At 36.8% G+C, this 26,463-nt stretch overlaps 1 protein-coding gene across 1 annotated transcript in view; it reads right to left on the bottom strand.

The window, feature by feature from the left end:
* LOC121386265 (G-box-binding factor-like) overlaps positions 1-25,656 on the bottom strand; it is a 48,565-nt gene extending 22,909 nt beyond the window's left edge. The window contains exons 1-2 of the mRNA XM_041517109.1: positions 25,651-25,656; positions 16,808-16,871 (exon numbers count right to left, since the gene is read on the bottom strand). Of these exons, the coding sequence (XP_041373043.1) occupies positions 16,808-16,862 (55 nt within the window). The 5' untranslated portion in view covers positions 16,863-16,871; positions 25,651-25,656. The remainder of the gene's footprint in view (positions 1-16,807; positions 16,872-25,650) is intronic.
* Between the last annotated feature and the right edge of the window lie 807 nt (positions 25,657-26,463).

The raw sequence follows: 26,463 nt of genomic DNA, 5'->3' as shown, positions 1-26,463 counted from the left end.
AGAAAGTTTCTTGAAGACACACTGAAATAGGATTATGTTTTTGAATTAAAAGACTTAATTCATCAAAATTGGGCCTAAGCCCACGGCAGTTCCACTGCAGGAATTTATTTGCCATCATTTGGGGGAAATATGGGATCTATCTTAATCTTTTCCTTTGGTTTTGGCCGTGGTGGTTTTAGTGGCTGTGAATGATCCTGAGAGGAATCATCCATGCCATCACTCACATCCATCTCCAAAGGATCAAAAGGATTGCTAACCAGGACAGATCTTAGCTCTATCTTCTTGAGCCGTCCCGACAAGGGGCCCTGTTTAGATTTTGAATCTTTTCTTTTGTTGTAGAGACACTAGGACCTGGCACCCTAGTGCTCGTCTTAGATGGTGGATTCTGGGAATCCAAAGACACTTGAGTCATTTGTTCGTTCTTCTTCTGAACAGCTTCATTTTGCCGTACAGCTGCTTTTGCTGTCTGTCTTTCAGCTTTTTTAACATCCGAAAAATTTTTGAACTTGTTCTCGTTATAAGGCCATGTTATATCAGTATTTACTGAAACACTTCTGGTGGACACCTTAACAGCAGCAGCATAAGAATGCACTGCTGCAACTGGTGATGCGTTCTCCACCAGTTTCCTTGCATCAAGAAAAGATATGTGTTTCTCGACCTTTACCTGCTGAACCTTCTTTTCCAGTTTCCATCTCGCACACTCTCTAGAATATGCAAAATGGGATCCCTTGCAATTGATGCATTTGATGTAATTTTTGCATGACTTGCTCTCATGATCAATCTGACCACAGCGAGCACAAGTCAGCTTATTGCGACAAGAGTTTTGACCATGTCCATATTGTTGACACTTGAAACAACGCAAGGGATCAGGAATGTAAGGCTCAACAGGTATATTTAAATACCCAGCCTTAACTGATTTTGGAAGGATTGGTTTTCTGAATGTTAGGATAAAGGTATTCGTAGGAATTAACTCATTATTCCTACGAACGTTTATCCTCTAGACTCCTGAAACATCCTGTGATGACAAATTTTCACAAATTTCAACATCGCTTACTCCCTCCAAATCATGTGAACGGATCACTCCCTTTGACGAGTTCAAAGACGAATGAGGTGTTACAGTTATTCGGATATTGCAAAAGCTAGTTGATTTTAGCAAACACTTAGAATGACTCTCAGTGTTGCATTCAACTAACAACGACCCATTTTTCATTTTTATTACACTTTTGGGTTCACCGGCCAAACCAATGAGCCCTTTCTGTATTGCAAAAGGTGAAATCCTTTTCAAGGCTTCGTCATCAGACGAACTGATAACTAAAAGCCTTGGCCAGGAGTCTGAAGAAATCACCTTTGATTTCTTTATGAAACTAGTAGTCATAGATTCTTCTTCAGATGAAGAAGAATTTGGAACCTCGTTGTGGACCCTTTTCAGGGTCCCATCAAGTGGTTGAAACTTTTGTTTAACCATAATGTGGTTCCAATAATTCATCAACCATGTCCCCACCCACCACGGAGTCCAACAAGGGGACATGATGCTGTGGATAACCAGCTGGCACTCATGCCAGGGATACATGGTTGATATACTCAGACAATAATAAAACAATAAATCACCCAATTGACCCTAGCCACCGCCCCAAGAGCAAAAAATACACATGGTAAATTAAACAATGTTTGCTCTTGGCTAGATGAAAGAAACAAAGGTTGTTTGCTCTTGAGCTTGACATGACCAGCCGATTGATCAGGTCGGGCCTCCCTGACCACCCGTCTGGCTGAACTCCAGGCCAAAGTGGTGTGTTGCTAGAAAACATACCCGCAGATATGTACCCAACTCAAAAACCAGGATCCCATCATCCAGCATTACGAGATGCACCTCACGGCCAACAAAGTGCCTCAAACGAGGATTTGTGCATTTATTGGCCATTCTATAAAAGAATGTTCACCCCTGCACCACGGTGAGGTTAATGCACACGCAGGGAAAATTAATGAATGAATGCTTGTTTAACGACACTCCAGCACAAAAATACACATCGGCTGTTGGGTGACACAAATATTAACTATATGAACATATTCTTGGTATATAATTATGTAAAACCACAGTTAAGGAGCTGTATAGTATAATACAATACCTGAAACAAGGTACGTATAGTTTAAAAGGTTGTATAGAAATCAAAATGTTTTTAAAACTTTACAATTAATTCTGGATGAAAAACAAATAATCCAAAACATTTCTGTTTTCTATATCATTTCTCGTCTTCTTCAGATGATCACACTCCACCACAATGTGGCGCACAGTCAATGTACACTGACAATGTTCATAATGTGGAGGAGAGTCCTTCTTAAAAATAAATGAATGCATAGCACAAGACCACTTCGTCCTTCCTGCACCGACTACAGGAAGACTGCCATTCTCCTAGGAATGGCTTGACATAATGAAGCTTCTTCGCAATCGCAATGTCCCATTCATCTTTACAAATCGAAAAGATATATTGGTTAATATAAAATTTAAAATCACTGTACGGAACATCAACATTGACGCGGGGCAAGTTCAAAGCAGACTTAGTAGCAACTGTTGTCATTTCATTGCCCTTAATACCAACATGGCTCAGTACCCAACAAAATACATCTTTATTGGCAGTGGATGAAACGACACACTTTCGTATCGCCCATTCTGACTATGGAATGCTCCAATTTCATGTACTGTAGAGCTTGGAGACACGAAAGAGAGTCAGTAAAAATAATGTATTTTGATGCACATGAATCCTTAATCTGTTCTAGGGCTTTACCTATTGCCCAAATTTCAGCAATAAAGATTGATGCTGAATCGGCAAATCTTATGAAAAGTATTGTGTCTGATAGAAGAACTGTAGCAGAAGTCACATAATTCCCATCCCGTGATCCGTCTGTGTAAACAGGGATGTATGCACGGTACCTCTCTTGAATTTTCATGAAATATTGTTTAAAAATAACTGCATCTGTGCGATCTTTCTTTAGATGCACATGATCGAATACAATTTTCAATGGCTTGATACACCAGGGTGGCAAAATAAAATATGAAGGCGTTTCCAGAATGTCTGATAAATCAATGTTGGAAATTTAAAAAAAAAAAGAATCTTAATGCGTAGATCAAATGTTCGAATGACATTCAAATCAAATGAAATAATTTCATGTATTTGTTATCAAACACTGCATTATGTGCAGGATGTTTTGACGTTGATTTAGTCTTTGTAGCATACTGCAGAGAAAGCTATGCACGTCTAGCACCCAAATTAGATTCGTGTGCATAGACGTGCAAGCTATCCACGGGAGATATTTTGAAAGCACCAAGACAATGCCTACGTCCCTGGTTGTGTATAAGATCTAGCATTTGCAAGTAAGGCGTACGCGCAGACCCATACACAGTGCACCCGAACTATAGATCTATAAAGTCGAAGCATAACTATTCTGTCTGCTACCCATTCAGTCTTGAGATTTTTAAGATATTGAGGGCCTTTAAGCCCTTCTTTTTAATATATTGTAAATGAGGGACAAAGATCGCCTCCTGTCAAAAATAACCCCCATAAATGTGGTCTTCTCCACAACTGGAACCAGATTTTCCCCCCGAAAAAAGCTGAGGATCTAAATGGTAGCCTTTTTTTTGGCAGATATGCATACAGAGGGTTTTTGACTTTGAGAATCGAAAACCATTGTCAGCTGCCCATTGTTGAGTTTATTGAAACAAAGCTGTAACTGACGTTCAATTATACTCGTGTGTATGGTAGTAGACTATATTAGCTATTTTATTTCACTAACTGATAAGACATGATTCCAATTATTTGTTCAATCTATAATATTATACGCAATGCCGTTTAACAGTTTCCCATCATTCTGACAGCTTCTCCTCTTTTGATTTGTACCGCCGACCGCCTTCATTGTACTTACCCTAATCCACATTTCTTATTGATATTTTTGCGCCCAGGTCCAGTCTACTACCATACACACGTTGTGTTAAACATGTCTGTATAGGCCTATACGTCTTGCATCTAGCCGGATGTCGGGGGAGGGGGTGTAAGGCCACCACAACCCATCTCAACTCTCCCGTGCGTAGCAGTTCAAATAATATATATATATATATATATATATATATATATATATATATATTGTCGTCTTGAGTTACATGATATCTGCATGCAGAAAGCATGTTGTGGTATCCAAATCACACATCTTTTCCCCTACCACATTACCACATGTTATATTTGCCTGTCGTCCTATAACATGTGTACAAGCAGGAATTAACATTCAGAGACAATGTGGTTGCCCCTATCCCATGCCGGTAGCCCCCAATGTACAATATGTTGATGTTTACTACTAAAATAATCAACTGCAACATATTCTACATTTAATTTCTACAGTTATAAACTTTACTTGTGGCTGTTATAAAAATACAACAACTTATCAAAGTTCTAAGTATAGTTTAACCCAACCGCACACCATTTAGACATCCTTGAAGTATATCATTGTTCTTAATATGCGAATGCTTAATGCGTGCAGCTTACATTACATATAATTATTAAAAAAATATTTTGAATAACAAAATGCAGTTTACACATACTTGTGTGTTTGGTCTACAGCATTTGATGCACAAAGGTAACCGACTACGAGCACAGTCCGATATTTATAGTTCCCAATTCCTCCCCAAACCATGAAGCTTTGCCAATCCCATCGGTCTCTCACCAGCATACACGCGTTTATGTAACATTTGTCAATTCTTTGCCAGAGCCTTACTATGCCATCTGCAGTGGAAATACAGTACCGACTTTATCTGAGAAGAGGATGGTCAGAATAGGGACCCGAGAAGAGCAATGGTATGAAATGTCGTTAGTACAGTGGAAGGGGTTAACCGTTAGTATTTAAAATATGGAATATAGTTTGTTAACAATTACGAAAGGTAACCCTCATGTTTTGAGATGGAGCAGGCTATCAAATGTGATTAATGTAAAATACATTAATGGACAAAAAATCATCAATCTTGCAGCATTTGTGTTGTCAAACATTAAAAATAATTTTCCTTTGGCCAGTAATTTCATGTTGCAAGTATTTAATATTCACTTGTATTGATTTGAAGTGGAAAACGAATGAAGAATATAGTTTTAATATTGTGTGTTTTATATTTACGTTTCGCTATGTGTGTAAAACGACCTTATTGATCTCTGTGATCTTCAAATGACCTGAATATTAAAAAGTGAAATTGGTACCCGCCTTGAACATTTTTGGTAACCCTATTAGAATGATATTAACATGGAAGACTGCTTTTAACACGTAAATGCCATCAATTTATAATTGTCATTATTGTGGGGTTTTTTTAATTATATATTTATTAGTTTGTTTTGGGGGGTTTTCTCCTTTTGTGGGGGCATGTTGACTGATCCATTGATATTAAACCATGATATACCAATAGACTCCGCCCCATTGGTAAAGGCAATTTGACATAACTACTCCCGAATATTGCAATCTTAGCCATTATGATAATAAAAGATTTCATTAATTTCATTTCATTCCAACTTATTTTCGTGTTTATATCCAATTAAGGTTCAATCACGCTGTCCTTGGCACACACCTCAGCCATCTGGGCTGTATGTCCAGGAAAATGGGTTAGTTGTTAGTTGGTTAGTGGTTAGTGAGAGACAAGAGGGTGTAGTGGCCTTACACCCACCCATTGAGCCCTTAAGAACTCGCTCTGGAATGGAGCCAGTACTGGTCTGCGAACCCTGTACCTACCAGCCTATAGTCCGGTGGCTTAACCACTGCTGACACTTTAACCAATGAATGTGGTTCAAGTAATACCTTTTTTAGTGAAGTCTAGCGCTTTTTAAACAAAACAAACACAATCAGGGTAAAATTCCTTCAAACGTAGCTAGCTAGGTTAGTTCAATTATCCCCTCTCCTTGAATTTCTTTAAACTTTATGATTCTAAATACGTGTGTGTGTGTGTGTGTGTGTGTGTGTGAGAGAGAGAGAGAGAGAGAGAGAGAGAGAGAGAGAGAGAGAGAGAGAGAGAGAGAGAGGTGCTTGCCCACGGGCGTTCGGTTCCTGGTGTATGGGTGATTAGTTAGTACTATTCGGTAGAACAAGTCATGCGCGTATGCTGCATTGGTGTATATACAATAGTCAGTATATACGACAATATAGGTACGCACATGACTAGCTCCATCCAGGTATGCTAATCAGGTATAAAGCAATAGTGTTGAAGTCATATTAATGACGTCACATTGTTCGGAGGCTTCCACCCTTCTTGGATAGTATTCCATAAAGAAAACAAAAGCAAAATGGCAGTCGGCGAAAACTTACAGGCTCTTTCTTTTTCCAAGACATGCAATACGTTTTTTTTTATTCTGGACCCATATTCACCATATTCACGATGCATAGCATGCTTGTTGCCAGGATTTATTGTAGTTCTAGTGCACCCATTGACTTGCACAAAAGTTATTTTTGTTGTTTAAACAATTATATATATATATATATATATATATATATATATATATATATATATATATATATATATATATATATATATCATATATAACGGTGGACAATCGCAAATTGGTTCATTTGTAACCCATCAAATCACTGTCAGATATAAAATAAACTTCCTGAAACATTTTTTATAACTTATTTCCCGCCCTGGAAAACATACCTTAATAAAACAGTTTGCACATAAATAATCTTGTATTGCATTTGAAAAACTCAAACTTGTTTAAACCCGAAAGGGCAACATGGAACTGATGTCATCGGACATAGTCACTGGGTTACTTTCAGAGATACATGTTTGTACACCAGGGCCCCGTTTCACGAAGCGATCTTAGCACTACTATCGCGACCTTATTTTTTGTCTACGATCGCCAACCCATTCCACGACGCGGTGTAGCTTACTAGCGTCGTAAATTACTGTCAACATTTACAATAGGTACAAGGCAGTTGTAAGCCACTAACGTAGATGTGTGGATGATCATTTGATAATTTTCTAAGAAAGATACTAACTTATTGTGTAAAAATAGATCTAATAAATACCAGATACCTTTTATGAAACTCGGCGTTCCATGAAAAACATTCTAGGCCATACGACCTTCACCCGAAAATACGGGAGATAACTATCATGTCTTATGCATTCGGCAATTTTCGCTTACTATACAAACTGACAAAGTTACTTCATGGATGTCCAATACCAATGAAGATGTTCCGAAAAGTCGACAACCAAGTTATTATTTAACTAATTCGCATTTCTTTGCAAAGAATATATTAATCATTAAAGGGGGACTTATGACTACCGTAAGGTTGCTTTGTGGAACGGCTGTATAGTTTGAGGTGCCAGTTGTAAAACTCATCTTAAGTCACTACAATTAATCTTAGCTACAATTATTTCGTGGAACGGGGCCCAGGCCTAGGTAACGCTTAAGCATAAAATGCTGTTCACCTTTCCAGAAGCGCTATTATTGTTTAAATAAACATGATGGCACTAGTTTGTTTTTACATTATTGAATGGTATAACATAAACCACAATCATTGTTTTCTTAAAAACCCTTATGAGCGCTCGCTCTCTCATGGTTGCTAATATGCAATAGTATTAGGGGAAATATTCCTATAAGGACCACTAAACACAGTCCAGAATGAGAAAGTAAAAATATCTATCTAGTTATAAAGTCCAAGAAGCAATGCTCTTGTAAGCAGCTGCACCTATTTCAGGCCTTGAATCAAGCACTAGCAATACGGTCTACATCCACTGATGGAGTGGCATGGAATATTGCTCATACAAATCACACCTCTTGTTTCTAACAGCATTCTACATTTGCCTGTCGTGTAGAAGACTTAAAGACAGCGTGGTTGCCCCTCCCATGTGGGTGTACCCCAATATAAAACATTCTAATGTTTACTGCTAAAACAATCAAATGTAGCATATTTTACATTTAATTTCTAGTTAAACTTTCCTATTAATGTTGTGGGCTTTTTTGTTGTTTTTTTGTTTTTTTTAATATAAATTACACAACAGACTACAAAGCGACTTTTCAATGTTCTGTCTAATTATGGTTAATGTGACCGTCTATGCAAAAACCCAGCCAAAGTACAAAAAATTAAAAACTATTATTTTTATGTTTTTCCCATTAGTATTATGTTAGTAATGTACTGGCCAAAGGATTTTATTCGGCCTTTAATAATAAAAGAAATATTACATTTTAAAGACCCCATATCTCCAAGGATCCGAAAGCGGCCATTTTGAGAATTTATGATCTAAAGATAGATGAACTTGTAAAGCACATATTTCAAAATCCAGAATTGTTACAAGATATTGTAATATACCAAAAGAAAGCTTATTCTGTCTGCTATAAAAATAACTATAACACAGGGTTGGCAAAATTATTTTATATTAACACTATATTACGTCTTAAAACATATATACAAAATAAAATGAATAGTTTTCGCAGTCATCGAGTGTCAGAATATTCATTTCCTAGCAGCAAGTCCCTTTGCTTTTTTGAGAGGACGACCAGGGCCACGCACTGCCTCAGATACATCATCCATGTCCGTTCTAGGTCTAGGGCACACTAGATCCTGAAATTGTTCTGCCACAAAAGGGCGAATTTCCTTAAACAGATAGTTTTTCCGATCAACAGACAGTCCAGATGGAAATATTTGGGGTGGTAGTTCATGCGGTACTTCGGATGGCTGAACTTTTAAAATGTTATGCTCCACCGTCTCACTATCAGCAAAGTCTTTGCACAAAATTCTCCCATCGGGGTAAAACTCCACGTGGTGTATGTTTTTTATGGCAGGCATTTTTCTGAATATGCCAGGAAAGAAGAAAGAGTCCCAAGAGTACATTGGAGTAAACACTCGACCACCTTCATCGCCGCACAGCTGTGGAACAATGATGCCTGCTGGGGATGACTGTTTGGCCACAGTTTCAACATCCTTTAAACAATCCACTTTCGATGACTTTAGTTTTTTCTTAAACAGTCCAAAACACCAATCTGGGCCGAACTTGGTATGGCCGGCAAGAAGGAAGGACAAAGTAATCTTCTTGTGCTTTCCCGTAATCACCCGCCAAGCTAGATAATGCATCATTGCATTATTTTTATTTTGGCCTGAACAGTTGTCGGCATGTAAGTGGCACACTGTTTCTTTCAATCCATAATTCTCGAAAAAGAAATTCAGAAGGCTGATGACACAGTTTGCCCCTTTACCTGTTGACGATGCCTCATCCAAAAGAAAGAGTACCATTTTGGCCAGTCCTTCTGTCATCATCCCAAAAAACACCAATTTTCCTAGGGGTTTTGAAAAAATTGGTCGGGCTGCATGGGGTTGTATGGATAGTGGATCTGTTGAGCAAAATCAAAGCTGTAGTGTGCCTGAAAGAGACAAATACAAAATAAATAATTATGTACTAGTTCAGTAATTCAATTTATATTAAAAATACACACCTTAAAATACTATACCAGTGTTTTGAAACTAAAATCACAAGTATCTATAAACCAATTTTCCAATAATCATAAAGAAAGGGGGGGGGGGGGGGTGGTATGGAGAGGACAGGAAGAAAAATAATTACATTAATGCACCAGTATTTTAAAAATCACCCTAATGATACCAAATGACTGAATAAAGTTTTTTTGGTTATAATTATTTCTTAACATAAAGTAGTTGCACTGGAGCAGATTGCAAAATGGTGACCCATTTATTAATCACTGGTTGAAAACTGAATGAGGCACATAATTCCACTCTCAAAAAACCCTACATTTATCACCAATCCAAATTGATTTGGTGAAATTGAGGCCCTAACTTGTAACCTTGCTCATCAGGTGAACATTAAAAAATTATATTATCTTAAAATGATCTCACTATACATACCTCGAATGTGCGAGAACAATCAGCAACGACATTTCCAGGAGCTTCCAGATCTGTGATGCCCTCCATTGTGAAGACATCTTTACAGCTTTTCACTTTACTTGTATAGAGTGATCGCTCCTGGGTGGCTCGGAAGAGATGTTCCTCAGCAGATTTTACAGCAGCAGTCTTCAACTCTAATGGCAGATTTGCAGCTTTAATTAAAAGATTGCTGTTTTTCTGGCATGTCCAGCACAAGTCTGACATGGGTTTCATTGGTAAAATGTTCGGAACATACTGCTTCCAAAACACATAGAAGGATTTGATTCCTACCACCCGAACTCCGAAACTTGAGCATGATTCTTCGTACAGGCGATGTATTGTTGCTTTGCTAACAGATGATGGCAGTAGTTTCAAATCATCACGTTTGTAACCTGGTATTCTACCCGGAAGCAAAATGGCATTCTGTTCAGCAAAAATTTTTAACAAATGTCACAACCCTCTGAATGTCATCAATACAAAAAAGCATTTGGGGAGTTTTACATGAATTGCCATGTGTGCGTGCAGTGAGTCCATTTTCCAAATAATGCCGAGTGAGTGAACACAGCCGGTCTTTGAAAACTGCATGTATGAACATGAAAGTATCACGACAAATCTTTTTTGATTCTAACATGTAATCCATCCTTGATTTAGTGCGTAATGTTTGAACTTGCCGCTTGGACTTGGCAGTAGTCTCGCCACAATGGATGTGGGCAGAAATCTGGCTTAAGATGCACATATCCAAATCCTTCGAATCCATGGCTAGATGGTCTGTGCGAATATCAATTAGTTTCTGCTGGTCAAAATGCTTTGAGCATGGTCCACCATTTTGTAATTTGCATTTGCAAACAAAATGTCCTGAAAGCTTTTTGTCCACTTTACCAGCATTGGGGCTAAATATCTCTTCATTCTCTTTTTCTGCATTACATGCAATGTCCAACACGGGTTCAATGAAAGTGAATTCCCCTTCATCTTTTCCATCTTCATCTAAAACAATTAAAAAGTAGGAGGTGCTTATTATCATTAAAGCTACAATCATTTCTTTCCATTAATACATACATGTATTGTGTCCTAAGTCGAGTTAAATCATAACTACATTTTTAATAGATTCTAGATTGTTCAGGGGTACCAGATGTTTTCCCCCAAAGCCAAGGAAGTTCGCCCCACATGTCGGTTCACCTCAACATATTTGTAACTTTGCCTCAACACCATTTGTAATATTGACATTAGGCTTTATAATTCACATCTTGAATGTAGGTCAGTCAAAGATGTTATATGTAATTTTCCTTTCAGGTATTAAATTCGACAAGGCTCGAAATTGACAGGCGGAAAATGCCTCTGAAAATGCACAATCTGGCTTTCCAATAACCAAATTCACAAGCAGGTTTTTGTGTTAATGTTATTTAAAAAATAATGTCGCTTTTATCCTGTCTTCCAATTTTGTCGAAAAAGAGACAATAATAAACTATTTTGTGCTAACATAACATGGAAGCAGTCATTCTACAACAGTGCGCACTCCAATAATATTTATCAGCTTTATTAACTGACAACACTTGTATAAAAGGGGGGCGAACTAACAAATAACCGGGGGCGAACAAACACATTGGGGCGATCTGACTGGGGGACGAAACGTCTGCAACCCTTACATTGTAACGTAAATACGATATGCAGGTAAGGGAGTGGGCGAAAGTCATTCCGTAAACTTTACCAAAGACTGATCCCAGTGACCTGACCCCCCCCCCCCCCCCCCCCCCCCCGCCCCAACTAAACAAATTCCAATTACTTTTTTGTAATTGGGAATGTTGGCTTATGTGCCATTTTAACATTGGTCCTCTCCTTGTAAAATAATGTCCGGGACCTGCCATGCTTTACAGTAACACAGAGAATGCAAGCAGTGAAGAATTTTTTTATAATAAAACAGAAACATTAGCCATGGGTTTACACTTATTATTGTAAAATACATACAAACTAATATTTATGCATGCTATGGCATATTATTACAAAATCTTATACTTAGCAAATACACCGTAGACTATAAAATATCACAGTAATCTGAACATGACGTACTTGCTGATCAACATTGATAATGTTTTTGTATAAACACGATCGCAGTGTCGGAATTTTCCGTGCAAAACCGTGAACCGTGGGTATTTACATTCGGCTCGTCTTTAGCCAATCTGCACGTTTGAACCTTGAAATGGTTTAAATCGGAATACTTTATCTTTGATTGAACAAAACTTCCAAATAAAAAACTAAACAAATGTTATGCATACAAACTTGATCGAAAAGCGTCCTACATGGCAAAGGCACGCAGTATTTCCAAATTGTGTGCCGTCGGCGAAACAAATGAATGTTTGCTAAACGCAAAATCTGTGCTTATGTTCTTTATTTTAAAATAATGCCAAATTGAAATTTGGTGAGTTTTGAAAGGGAGCACTATTCGATAGTTCAGGTCACTATATTAATTGATGAATAACATGCTAAACAAACCTAGATAAGCATGAGTTTACGGCAGAGATAGTTTTTGATGAAGTCATTTGCCACACATCACTGTTGTAAAAAAAATGCCACGGTTTTAGGGGTACCCTTAAAAATGTCAACATTCGACTGTGCATATTTCATCTATGTACAAATTAAACTGGTAAGGTTTTATACATTCTATTGCTCGATTTCTGTAGTAAATTGAATAAGGTAAACTATTAATACTTCAAATTGACCGTGCTATTACAATGCGCGTGCATAGAAGCCATATCCCGTTAATGCCACGGTTCATGGACAGACAGGATTGCCTACTCTAAAAATAAACAGCTTACCGGAAAATAATTCGTCATCAGATGAAATTCCTTCTGAGTCATTTTCTTGGCCTATGAAGTATTCTTCCACCAAAGTAGTCAAGGCATCCTCTGTGTCAATTCCCTGCAAATTTAGCGCCTTTATCTGGTTTAAGTAATGGGCAACTTCGGCATTGTTTTTTCGCGACGCCATCTTTGTTTGACCGATATTTTTGTCATTTCTGGGTCACATCTAATTCCGACAAAAACAATATTTCACATCGAAAACCTACTAGGATTTTGTTTAAAACTGTTCATTACAATTAATATTTGATGAATCCTTTATAGTATATCGTTGAATCAAGTAATATCGTGTCGTATCATCGAATCTTGTTACCATAACATATATATAACGGTGGACAATCGCAAATTGGTTCATTTGTAACCCATCAAATCACTGTCAGATATAAAATAAACTTCCTGAAACATTTTTTATAACTTATTTCCCGCCCTGGAAAACATACCTTAATAAAACAGTTTGCACATAAATAATCTTGTATTGCATTTGAAAAACTCAAACTTGTTTAAACCCGAAAGGGCAACATGGAACTGATGTCATCGGACATAGTCACTGGGTTACTTTCAGAGATACATGTTTGTACACCAGGGCCCCGTTTCACGAAGCGATCTTAGCACTACTATCGCGACCTTATTTTTTGTCTACGATCGCCAACCCATTCCACGACGCGGTGTAGCTTACTAGCGTCGTAAATTACTGTCAACATTTACAATAGGTACAAGGCAGTTGTAAGCCACTAACGTAGATGTGTGGATGATCATTTGATAATTTTCTAAGAAAGATACTAACTTATTGTGTAAAAATAGATCTAATAAATACCAGATACCTTTTATGAAACTCGGCGTTCCATGAAAAACATTCTAGGCCATACGACCTTCACCCGAAAATACGGGAGATAACTATCATGTCTTATGCATTCGGCAATTTTCGCTTACTATACAAACTGACAAAGTTACTTCATGGATGTCCAATACCAATGAATACATCCAAGATGTTCCGAAAAGTCGACAACCAAGTTATTATTTAACTAATTCGCATTTCTTTGCAAAGAATATATTAATCATTAAAGGGGGACTTATGACTACCGTAAGGTTGCTTTGTGGAACGGCTGTATAGTTTGAGGTGCCAGTTGTAAAACTCATCTTAAGTCACTACAATTAATCTTAGCTACAATTATTTCGTGGAACGGGGCCCAGGCCTAGGTAACGCTTAAGCATAAAATGCTGTTCAAACTTTCCAGAAGCGCCATTATTGTTTAAATAAACATGATGGCACTAGTTTTGTTTTTACATTATTGAATGGTACAACATAAAACCACATCATTGTTTTCTTAAAAACCCTTATGAGCGCTCGCTCTCTCATGGTTGCTAATATGCAATAGTATTAGGGGAAATATTCCTATAAGGACCACTAAACACAGTCCAGAATGAGAAAGTAAAAATATCTATCTAGTTATAAAGTCCAAGAAGCAATGCTCTTGTAAGCAGCTGCACCTATTTCAGGCCTTGAATCAAGCACTAGCAATACGGTCTACATCCACTGATGGAGTGGCATGGAATATTGCTCATACAAATCACACCTCTTGTTTCTAACATCATTCTACATTTGCCTGTCGTGTAGAAGACTTAAAGACAGCGTGGTTGCCCCTCCCATGTGGGTGTACCCCAATATAAAACATTCTAATGTTTACTGCTAAAACAATCAAATGTAGCATATTTTACATTTAATTTCTAGTTATAACTTTCCTATTAATGTTGTTTTTTTTGTTGTTTTTTTTGTTTTTTTTAATATAAATTACACAACAGACTACAAAGCGACTTTTCAATGTTCTGTCTAATTATGGTTTAACCCAACAGCCCACCATTTAGAAATCTTGACCAGTCCTTGAGTTACATCATCATTCTTAACATGCGGTGTTTAGTGCATTACGTATAATTACCACAGAAACAACGTGAAACATGCAATTCAGCTTACTCATATATGTGGTTAGTTTACAAACTCTGATGCAAGAAGGCAGCTGACTACTGGCATTGCCATCTTCCAAAATGGCCGCCGTTTTTAAAAACAAATTTGCGATGGCGGCCATACCTAGTCCAAAGACCTGCTTAATATTTTGCATTACTAAAATAGATTATACACAAAATTGAGTATATGATACTTGAAAGAATATGCAGATAACCGATTGCCATCTTCCAAAATGGCCGCCGTTTTTAAAAACAAATTTGCGATGGCGGCCATACCTAGTCCAAAGACCTGCTTAATATTTTGCATTACTAAAATAGATTATACACAAAATTAAGTATATGATACTTGAAAGAATATGCAGATAACCGATAAAGGCGGTTATTTTGAAAATTGGCCACGCCCACATATTCAAAGGTCAATTTTATTACTGTTTGTGAATCTCAATGTTTGTTTCTAATTTTCTGCCAGGTGTGAAGCAACAACATATTGTAAGTCGCATATTTACAGTGGTGGCCATTTTGAAAAGGGCACTTTGTGGGTCATGCCCACTTTCTCGGAAGGGTAACCCCAACTTATTTAGGTCGGCAGGTGTGAATGATTTAGAAAACATTTTAAAACTTAATTTCCGGGACAATATTTACCAGTTACTGAGGATGTCATCCTTCAGATGAATAATAAAATATAATAAATATATACATTTTAAAATTTCAAAATGCCCAAAGGTGAGAGGATGTCATCCTTCAGATCTGTGTGTAATAGATGTCCTAAACACACAGAAAAAAGGGGGGTATAATTTCTCATTACTTATCTAAAACCTTATTTAAAAAAAAAAAATTACATTATATCCTAATTTGGTGTTTAGATGTTCTCTGCCGGTGTGGTATGACATACGGCTCGGCGTGATATGCGGCAATGTGCTTTTAACTGCGCATGCGTGAAATATGCGGGGTCAAATCTTATCACCATCTGCATGACAAATGGACTGCCGTGACATATGGGCCATTTGTGGAGACTATACTATTAAATATTTATAACATTTATGAATCCAAATAGTGTAGCCGTCATGTTTCCCATAATCAAATCTGACAACAAAAAAACCCCAGTAATTATTATTATGATTATTATTATTATATTATCCTTACTGTGTGTATATATGTCATACATGTTATACAAGCAGAAATACAAATGGCCTGCAGGGTAAAATATGGTATCAGGACTTTTCTCACACACCCCCCCCCCCCCCCCCAAAAAAAAAATATATATATATATATATAAAAAAATAATAATAATAAAATAATAATAATAATAATAATAATAATAAAATAATAATCGTGCTATAAATTTATTACATGGATATATTCAATAAATTAACAACAAATCCGTAAGACAGGGCCATTTGTCACGCCGAAATTGACAGGTTGGGGAAACCTGTGACGTAAATTCTTAGCTGAGTTCTAATTGGTCAAATGTATTTACCGCGCCGTATGTATATAGGTGGTATTCATAATTCAACGTGCCAGCCCTTTCTTTCCTAGTTGTAATAACGAACTAGTCCAATTTCGGAAATCAGTCATTAAGTATCAAGTTAATAATCACCATCTGCAAACGCCTGTAATGATTGCAGTTAACTACTAATTTCAAGTTCAAGTTCTTTATTGCGCTAAGTTTTGCAACTTATCAACATTATAACAATGAAATACAATATTATGTACAATAGTGCGGAACAATGGTGGAGAATGACTTACATAAATACATACACATATACATTTTGTTCGTCTGTAGTAAGTATTTGCCAAGGTTATTTATCTCCTTATTGTTTGTAGTTGACAATAGCTGTATTAGTATGTGTTTCACAGTATGAATAGCCCACGTCATAGGGCATTCGAGTTACGAACACATGTCATGTCACAGATGTAGTGGGCAATATCTCAAGTCAGTTGCCTATACTCACAACTGGTAATCTCATTTGTTGAATTTAATGTCCAGTGTCTGAGTTATTCTAAAACCTAAAGCTAGAAGTTATAGTCTGAAGCTAAATTAAGTTCACGGGGAATACATGTCTGTGTCAGTGAGTATATGATAAACATATTAAATAATTGTACATTACCTATAACAGGATTGATGGTAGTCAAGAAACCAACAAACAGGATTGATAACGTCATGTGTAGTGTCTATAAATAAAATAAATGCAATTTAGAATTTTATTTTAAACTAAACAACAGGATAAGTGATTGTATGCATGAGTCAACAATAATACAGACAACAAAACATTAGTACATTGGCACAACCACGCTGGTCAAACGGATAAAGTCATTGCGGTTGGATAAAATACGCCGCGGTCTTCACAGCTTACATGCTACTGACGAAGGTTAGAGTAAAGTGTTGATTTCAAGAAAATCTCTCATATTTATGTTACAATAAGTTTGCAGATCTAATCACAGTATATTTCCTCTTATGCATCTATAATATCAAGATAGAGAATGTGGTATTTGAAACGTGAGAAGCTATTACATCCACATAATAACATATTTATAGCAACTATTGGCTGCATTTTCATTCCTAATTAGTGATCCTCAATTGGCACTGATACATAACTAAGGGTACAGTTAATGCAAACATATTTTCAAAAATAACTATTAATTACAGTGCTGTAGATTATAATAAAAGACAAAGCTCGTCGTTTTCCCATGTGAAGGTGAAAGCAATTTGAATGAATGATTTGCTGTTAAACATTTTATGGAGTAAATCATCTTGCTGTTAAGAGTAAAATAATTTGTGGTAATTAAATATACATTTTTATTTGTTATTTTCAACCGTTGTGGTAATTTTCAGATTTCAGTGATGAATTTGCTGCCAATATTTTTGGGATAACTCATTAAGTGCCACACAGAAAGGTTTTACATGCAATGACTATAGTTATTAGGCAGTGTAATGTCATATATTATGGTAAGTTGTAAGTAGACCAAACCTGTAACCTAATAATTCGCTTTTTTATTTGTCACACACACCATTTAAAGCTTGTAAAATGTAAAGGCATTAACATGTATTTTAAAATATAGATGAGTTATAAAACTTTAAGACATTTTCTGATATTTTAAAAATATTGCAAATGTTTACTCTCCAGCAAAAAAGAAAGAAAAAAAGAACAAAAAGAAATATCACATTGGCTAAGTTCAAGATCCATAACTCCGTCAAAAATGGATAAATCGTCATGAAAGTCAAACTTAATCTGTAACAGTACATGATAAAGTTATACACAAAATTTCAGCTCACTTAATTTCGCTCAGTACAGTCACGGCTGAAAGTCATTGTCACACCAACGTTGATTTCTGTCAGTACAGTCACAGCTGAAAGTCATTGTCACACCAACATTGATTTCTGTCAGTACAGTCACGGCTGAAAGCCATTGTCACACCAACGTTGATTTCTGTCAGTACAGTCACGGCTGAAAGTCACTGTCACACGAACATTGATGTCTGTCTGTACAGTCAAGGCTGAAAGTCACTGTCACACGAACATTGATTTTTGTCTGTACAGTCAAGGCTGAAAGTCACTGTTACACCAACGTTGATTTCTGTCTGTACAGACACGGCTGAAAATCACTGTCACACGAACGTTGATTTTTGTCAGTACAGTCACGGCTGAAAGTCATTGTCACACCAACGTTGATTTCTGTCAGTACAGTCACGGCTGAAAGTCACTGTTACACCAACGTTGATCTCTGTCTGTACAGACACGGCTGAAAGTCACTGTCACACGAACGTTGATTTCTGTCAGTACAGTCACGGCTGAAAGTCATTGTTACACGAACGTTGATTTTTGTCTGTACAGTCACGGCTGAAAGTTACTTTCGCACCAGCATTGATTTCTGGCTGCACAGTTGAGCTGAAAGGCACTGTCTAACCAACGTTTGTTTCTGTCTGTACAGGCAAGTCATGGCGGCTGAAAGTCACTGTCACATCAACGTTGATTGATGTCTATACAGTCACGCCTGATGGTCACTGTCACATCAAGGCTGATTCCCGTCTGTACAGTCACGGCTGAGAGTCACTGTCGCACCAACGTTTCTTTCTGTCTGTACAGTCACGGCTGTATACCAACGTATATTTCTGTCTGTACAGCAGTGTTCGAGATTAATGGTATCCCGATATCCCGGGGATACCAGAATTTAATGTTGGATACCAGACTTCAATAACCCAGTATCCCACTGGGATACCATATAATGATTTTATTTTGTTTTTGTTTTTGTTTAATTCTGCGTTTTTATTTTTCGCTGAAACAATGAAAGTCGTCATTTATTGGCAACAGTATTTTCGAGCTCGTACCCAATCCAATGCTATGCCGTAACAGTATCTCCCCCAACTCGTACCGAGTCTAATGCTACACTGGAGCAATAGCGAGGTAGCAATACATTGAAAACTGCTATGTCGCTATTGTTTTTGTTGGATGTTTCCTCCCTTCAAATGTTTTTGAGATATTGATTCCACATCTGCAGAAATTTGATACAGGTAGGTTTATCATTGGTAATGTCAGAAACACTTATAGATTACTGCTAAATATTAATTTATGTCAGTATTACTCAAAAATAGATGCAGCAAATAATTTTGCCGATTCTGTTTGATTGCGAATTTCACGAATTCCGCGATGTCGATTGCGGCGTAGCAATAGATCGCGAACAGTCCGTCCCGTCATTCTATAAAAAAAAATGTTGTTGAAGTAAACCCTAATGATTGATTTTGTTTTCTTTAAATATTTCAAAATCTTTTCAAGACAAAACTGTGTAGATAGAACATATGTAGAAGAAAAAATAGCTGTTTATTGTATGAAAGAATTCCAACATTTGATAAAGTTGTTACCTTTTGAAGTTGGTGTCCCTCAAGTTTGCATTGTTAAAGGTGACATCCCGATACTTACTAAGCATTGCTTTAATATGAATATCATTGGAATGCATTAGTTTGGGCCATTCTGTAGGGGAAAAAATGGACTGATAGGCCTCAGATTACAGTTATCTTCCCATTTGGTAATCCGGAAATTTGGCCGCGCAAGTAGTCTGCTGTTTGACTGTGATTATTTCATGGCAGACAGCTATGAAGTGGCAACTATTTGACTGAAGTGACAGGGGAGAGCATGTAGTTTGTAAACATGTGTAACTTGTTGACATTGAAGACTTATTTGTGGTAATTCTGGCCCATGCAAAAGCAGTGTTTTTTGTGTAAAATGGGTGTACTCCGGCCTGGTTTAGAGGGTGTGTTTGTTTAAACCAGTATGCTGGGAGAAAGAGCTGGACAACAGGGGTTGTCCTTTTCAGGGTATGTGTCCCCCAGGCAGGCAAAGGTACATACAAAAATCCACGGGCCTGCTGATATTAATAAAAAATGTTATAGCCACTAAGGCTATAAAAATGTTATAGCCACTAAGGTAGAAACATATAGCTAAATTAATTGTGGTCTGAGGTCTGCTAAAATAATAAAAATATTCCGGTTACTGCCGCTTTAAGTGGTGCGCAGAAAAGGTCTCTTCCGGTTTACGAACCACACGACCCAAAAAACTTGGGGTGACCCCCCAACCTCTACACAAGTGATTTTCTATATGAATACGACTTAGCATATGCAAACTGTATGTATAACTGCATCTGAAGAGTAAAGACGTCTGCGTAATGAGACCTTTCCCGATCGAACACGTTCAGTGGTGAAAATGACAGCGGCTTTAGTTACTGCACTGTGGTAAACTTGCACAAAGAAAGCAAATACGCTGCTATCTGTCAGTTATATGTACTTCTGTATTAATTATAAATCTTATTTGTATGCTTTTTTTTTTTTTTTTGCTTTTTTTTTTGTGAATTAAGTCCGTCAAGTATAATATTTCAATGTTTTTTGCACATCGAGTCAAATTGAGATTTTGCACGTTAGTAAATTCCTCCATGACTAGAGCTCCAGTGCTGATGTTGCCAGACTGGATCATGACTTGGGAATATTGATATTCTGATTGTCATTGTGTTGTATTACAAGATAATACAAATATATTTTACTAATTACAGCATCTAAAACATTATTCGCTGCCTGTATTATTACATTTCAAACCACAATGCAATAAAATAGAAAAATTCTTAATTATATGCCCCCTCCCTTTAGTTTACTGTGTGTGTGTGTGTGTGTGTGTGTGTGTGTGTGTGTGTGCGTTTTCATGGTTGTACATTTTTAAACAAGTGAAGGGAGATTTATTTCAACTGAATTAATGTTGCCATAGGACTAAACAGTCCCAGTGGACCATCAACCATGGTCCTTTTTTTTTTTTTTTTTTAAACTCCAACCAGTGCACGACAATTGTTATAACAAAGGCCATGGTATGTACTATATAAAATAGTTTTTGATGCTTTTTGGTAAAAGTACTTATAATGTGGCAGCATTGGGTTCAACTCTCATTACCTTCGGTCTCACTACACAGATCACTTCTGGGTGAGAGTTCATTCATCACGGTCCACTATAGTTCTTAATTGTGACACATGTTATGGTTCACATATTCACTTCTAGGAAATGGTGAAGAATTAAAACAATATGTATGTTTAATGGTAAGCTTTCTGGCTGTATTTTGCCCATGTTATTTTGTAGTATTGTGCATCGACCTTTTGGGACATGGGTATGTAGCGCAAGTGACAGCCGGAGTGAATTGGTTAATGAACCACCTGTTCGGACCGGTACTACAGCCAGATACGGTCATATAGCAAAAAACTGAGACGGAAATATTATCAATTTTGGAGTGAAAATAAATGCTTATATAATGTATGTTCGGAATGGTGTATGTTGTTAGTGCCAACGAGAACCCGTTCTATTGGCAATCTTCGTTTGAAGTTGGGCAATGTAACATGGATTTCAATGGCAGATGACATCTGTGTAGTGAGACCTTTGTTCCGACGCCATATATCCGTAAATAAAATGTGTTGAGTGCGTCCTCATTACCTACGAGGTCCTTATGTATAATGCCAATATAACTTAAATGTGCTGATTGCATGTTAAAACATTCCTTTTTCTTTTAAATGGATTAAAGGGACATTCCTGAGTTTGCTGTATTGTAAGATGTTTCCAACAAATAAAATATTTCTACGATTAAACTTACATATTAAATATATTTTCTTGTTTAGAATATCAGTGTTTGTACATTCAATGTGTTTCTGGTCGTCTTAATATTTGTAAGAAGCCCAAACTGGATTTTGTCTTCAAATAATTTCGTACGTACGAAAAAACAATTATTTTTGGAAATGAAATGAAATTTAACCTAGTACAAATATTAGAACGATCAGAAACACATTTAATATACAGCAATTAATATATTATGCAAAACAATATATTTGATATGTAATTACAATCATTAAAAAGTCTTTGTTATCGATAACATTTTAAAAAGTGCAGCAAACTCAGGAATGCCCCTTTAACGCCTTTAACTCCTAATGACAATAAGCATAATAATAAGACAACAACAACAATAATACTAATATTGATTATTATTAATAATTATTATTATTGTTGTTTTTTCCGATAATAATGTTAATAATAATTATTATTATTTATTATTATTATTATTATTAGGTCTATTATTAATTGTTATTATTGTTGGTGGGTTTTTACCTATAAAAAAAGAAGGCTGCATACACCTGATAATTTAAAATTTACAAACCCCATTGTTATAATGTTGTTACATACATATACACATATACATACACACACACACACACACACACACACACACACACACACACACACACACACACACATATATATATATATATCGTGTAGGAAGGGACCCATCAATGATACTATAAAGTCAGGCCGACCAACTTTCAGGAATTTTCCGAAAACTCCGGAACTTTCATCACATACTCGGAATTCCGGAATTGATGCCAAATATCCAGAATTTTTTTCACATTCACTCGAATTGTTTTTTAATTAAGCAACTAATTCTTATTACATTTTACATTTTTATAATTAAATATCTTTATCACTAATTTCAACCTGAGCTCTCTTTTGCTACCCTCGAGCCGTACCACTATATAGGTGGGTTTATACTTTTTACGCCGTCACACGGCGTTAAGCGCTAGCACACGCCGGTAAACGCTACGCCGGTTGACGGCGTGAGCTGGCGAGTGACGGCAGACGTTAAACGTCATTGTCCAAGTATAAACACACGGACGTACACGCTCGCAGACGTCGACCTTGTTTCAAGACTCCGCGGTAAAATTGAACTTTGAACAAATATTAAGATGGTGGATATAAGCGACGAGGTGGCATTTCACCTCGTACAGTTGCAAACAGCAGCCGTCTTGTGTTATTTAGAGAGCCAAAGGGACACTGCTCGACTTTTGTATTAAGATCCTTGAAGCCAATCAAAACCAAGGCGATTTAATGTTATACTTTGAACAGGGTCCGGGGGTCTTAATATACATGCCATTTCCAAATCATGAAGTGCTGCAATTGACATTTAAAATAAGTTAACAAACAGGTAATATAGTGAACTTGCAGGTTTTGGAGCAAACTTGGGGAGTCAGACATATGGAGCAAAATTTATCAACTGGGGGTAGAACTGGCTGGAAGCGAACTGGTTGGGAACAAAACTTCCCAATACGTCCACAAAGAAACACACACACACACACACACACACACACACACACACACACACACACACACACATATATATATATATATCTTCAGTAAAAACAAGCCAAATGGCAATAGACCGGTTTTATGGGATAGCCTGGTTTTTACAAGAATTATTAATCATAGAACGCCTCATGAAACATCCATGCTTACAATGTCGGCCTAACGATTCGCCAATGCATTGTCCTTTTTAGTCTGGTCCTTGAAATCTGATCAAGTCGGTACATATAAACACGTATAACCCTGTATTTCGTTTATTAAAAGTTCGTCAATGTTCTCCATTCTGCTGTACAGTATGTATATATAAATATATATATTTGTTTATTCATTTATTTATTTATTTATTTATGTGAAATACTTATACGTTTGCCATCTTGTCAAAATATATGTATAATTGTATTATGTACCTCATATGCCGTGGTTTACGGCCTGAGAGTAAATAAAGTTCTGTTCTGTTCTGTTCTGACCCAGTGCTGTGTTGTGAAATGACGTAACTACTTCAGATTGGCTGAATAGCTGACGTCTTCCAGCGCTTACCTTGAAAGTTCAACACGGTTTAACTTTGAAAAATGTTCACGCCGTTAAGCGCCGTTAAACGCCGACTTGGTAGTCGCCGTTTACCGGCGTGTGCTAGCGTTTACCGGCGTGTGCACGTTTAACGGCGTTAAGCGCCGTTGCCCTCCCGCCGAGTCTCGCCGGCGTGAAGTTTATAAACCGTCGTGCTTGTTTGCTGTATCATGCGCAATGGCGGCGAGTATACAGGCTTGGAATAGATATGTTAAAAAAAAAAGTAATAATAATACTAAAAAATAGGTTTTAAATAATTGTCGTAATCCACAGGGATGAAGTCAATCTAATTAAAATTAGCTCCGGTGGATCTAAAGACAGCCAGTTGGAGCTCATGTCCACCAATCAAAACCTTACTTGCAAAATCCTGCCAGTGATTTAAAAATAATTTGAAAACATTCCGAATTATCCTGAGGGTATACGACATGTTTCGTGTGAATTACGAATGCCTTAAAACATGTTCTATTTTATAAAATAAATAATTTGTAAATGTAAAACTGAAGACTGATTTAGTTTTTTTTAATTTTATAAATAAATAAAATAATTTTTAATGTAAAATTGAAGACTGATAACTACGTATTGGTATGGTTCGCTTTAACGGCGTGTGTATGCTCCCACGTTATAAAAGCGTGTGAAAATTTAGTATAAAATCCCACCTTACTGTACACTGTCCTCCTGGTCCTTTCCATTACACACAGGTTCTCTTTAAGAACCACTTCCATGCAAACCCTGTGATTGTCGGTTTGTTTAAAGTTCGCAAAAACTGCTGCTTTGATACCTCCAAACTGAACAATGGTTCACCATACTTTACATTTGAAAACTATCTCCAAAAGAATATTCCATCCATACAATTCAATTCAACAGAATAAAATTTTCGCTTTTTAAAAATACACGTGTTCCACCTTCCCAGTAAAATGACAGGCGTTTTGGCAAGTGATGGGGGAAAATGCGACTTTTTATTGTGAATATATTAAAAACGGGTAAACAAAAGTATAATTTATTTTATTGATACTTCATATATATTGTAAAAGGTATATGTAGATACCATACAATAGTGAATTACGTTTTTCATAAATGTGGACCTTTCAACTGTAATACAATATTTGCTAATAAAGTGGGTTTTTTTTGTGTATGTGGGTGTGGGTGTGGGGTGGGGGGGGGGTGCCTTTTTGTGAGGAAGTTCCAATTCACATATAAATAATGATATACTCATTTGTATTGGCTGACATCGGTGCCCTAATTTCAAGCCCTAATAAAAGATCAGAAATTGATAGTAGGTATACAAATTTACCTTTTTCTTGCTGCAGGGATGCTAAATTAACCAACTGGAAGAAATAACTGCTTCATTTTTAATACAGAACAAAAATATTGATGAGGGTCACTTTTCAGAGAAATTTGTGAAATTGTCATTGTTTTGGAGCACCAATATTTAGAAAGAGATACCTATTTCAGTGTAAATAATTGTTTTCTTATTTGATTTTGTTGTTGTTGTTATTTTCTCGTTATAGACATTGTTTTGAAGGGATTTACACCAAAACAAATATAGAAAAATAATAAATTTTAAAATCATGTGTCATTGCTACTTATAATATATTAATTTTCATCCCCTTTTAAACTTCCCCCAAAGTTCCCTTGGCATTCCGCCTCGTTTCATTGCCTCCCCACCCCCAAACGGATTTTCTGTATCCGCCACTGCCTTAGTATTTTTACTATTTCAATGATTAATTAAACTTACCCTACAAAAATAAGAAGCTTCACGTTTAACACTTATCTTCAAAATGCAGGATAGATATGACGTCATTAACAAATGTGACGACAATGACGTTGGTTAGTCCATTTACACACTACAGTACGTGACTAATTGAGTAACCTATATAGACCGTCGGCTGGGAGGGTGTAATCTTCCCCCCTGAGGGGATTTGTCACCAATTTCTTTTAGAAAGCTCATGGCATAGGAAAATGAAATGCATGTGTTTGTTTTCTGTAAACGGGTTATTTTGGAAACAAGCGGTCGAAATAAAAGACACTGTTCCTTCTTTGAGCCCTATTTTTTTTAGTTTGGGTGTGTGATTAATTAATGCTAAATAACACTAACAAATTAACCAAATCTGTCTGGTTTGGTCTTCTTCTCTTCTTTTTTTTTTTTTTTTTTTTTTAATAAATAGGTTTTTTTTATACCAAGCAGTTATTATCAAAATGGCATGGTGAGTGAGGGTGTTACAGAATTCAAGATGGCATCCAAGATGGCCACCATTTCATGTTATTGGCAACAACTGCTTCTATATTAAACCTGTACCGGCCTCGGTGGCGTCGTGGTTAGGCCATCGGTCTACAGGCTGGTAGGTACTGGGTTCGGATCCCAGTCGAGCCATGGGATTTTTAATCCAGATATCGACTCCAAACCCTGAGCGAGTGCTCCGCAAGGCTCAATGGGTAGGTGTAAACCACTTGCACCGACCAGTGATCCATAACTGGTTCAACAAAGGCCATGGTTTGTGCTATCCTGCCTGTGGGAAGCGCAAATAAAAGATCCCTTGCTGCTAATCGG

This window comes from Gigantopelta aegis, chromosome 12 (genome assembly GCF_016097555.1).
Source record: "Gigantopelta aegis isolate Gae_Host chromosome 12, Gae_host_genome, whole genome shotgun sequence".
NCBI classification, from domain to species: domain Eukaryota; kingdom Metazoa; phylum Mollusca; class Gastropoda; order Neomphalida; family Peltospiridae; genus Gigantopelta; species Gigantopelta aegis.
The sequence above is the reverse complement of the archived record's forward strand: the minus strand, read 5'-3'. Positions and strand labels throughout refer to the sequence as shown.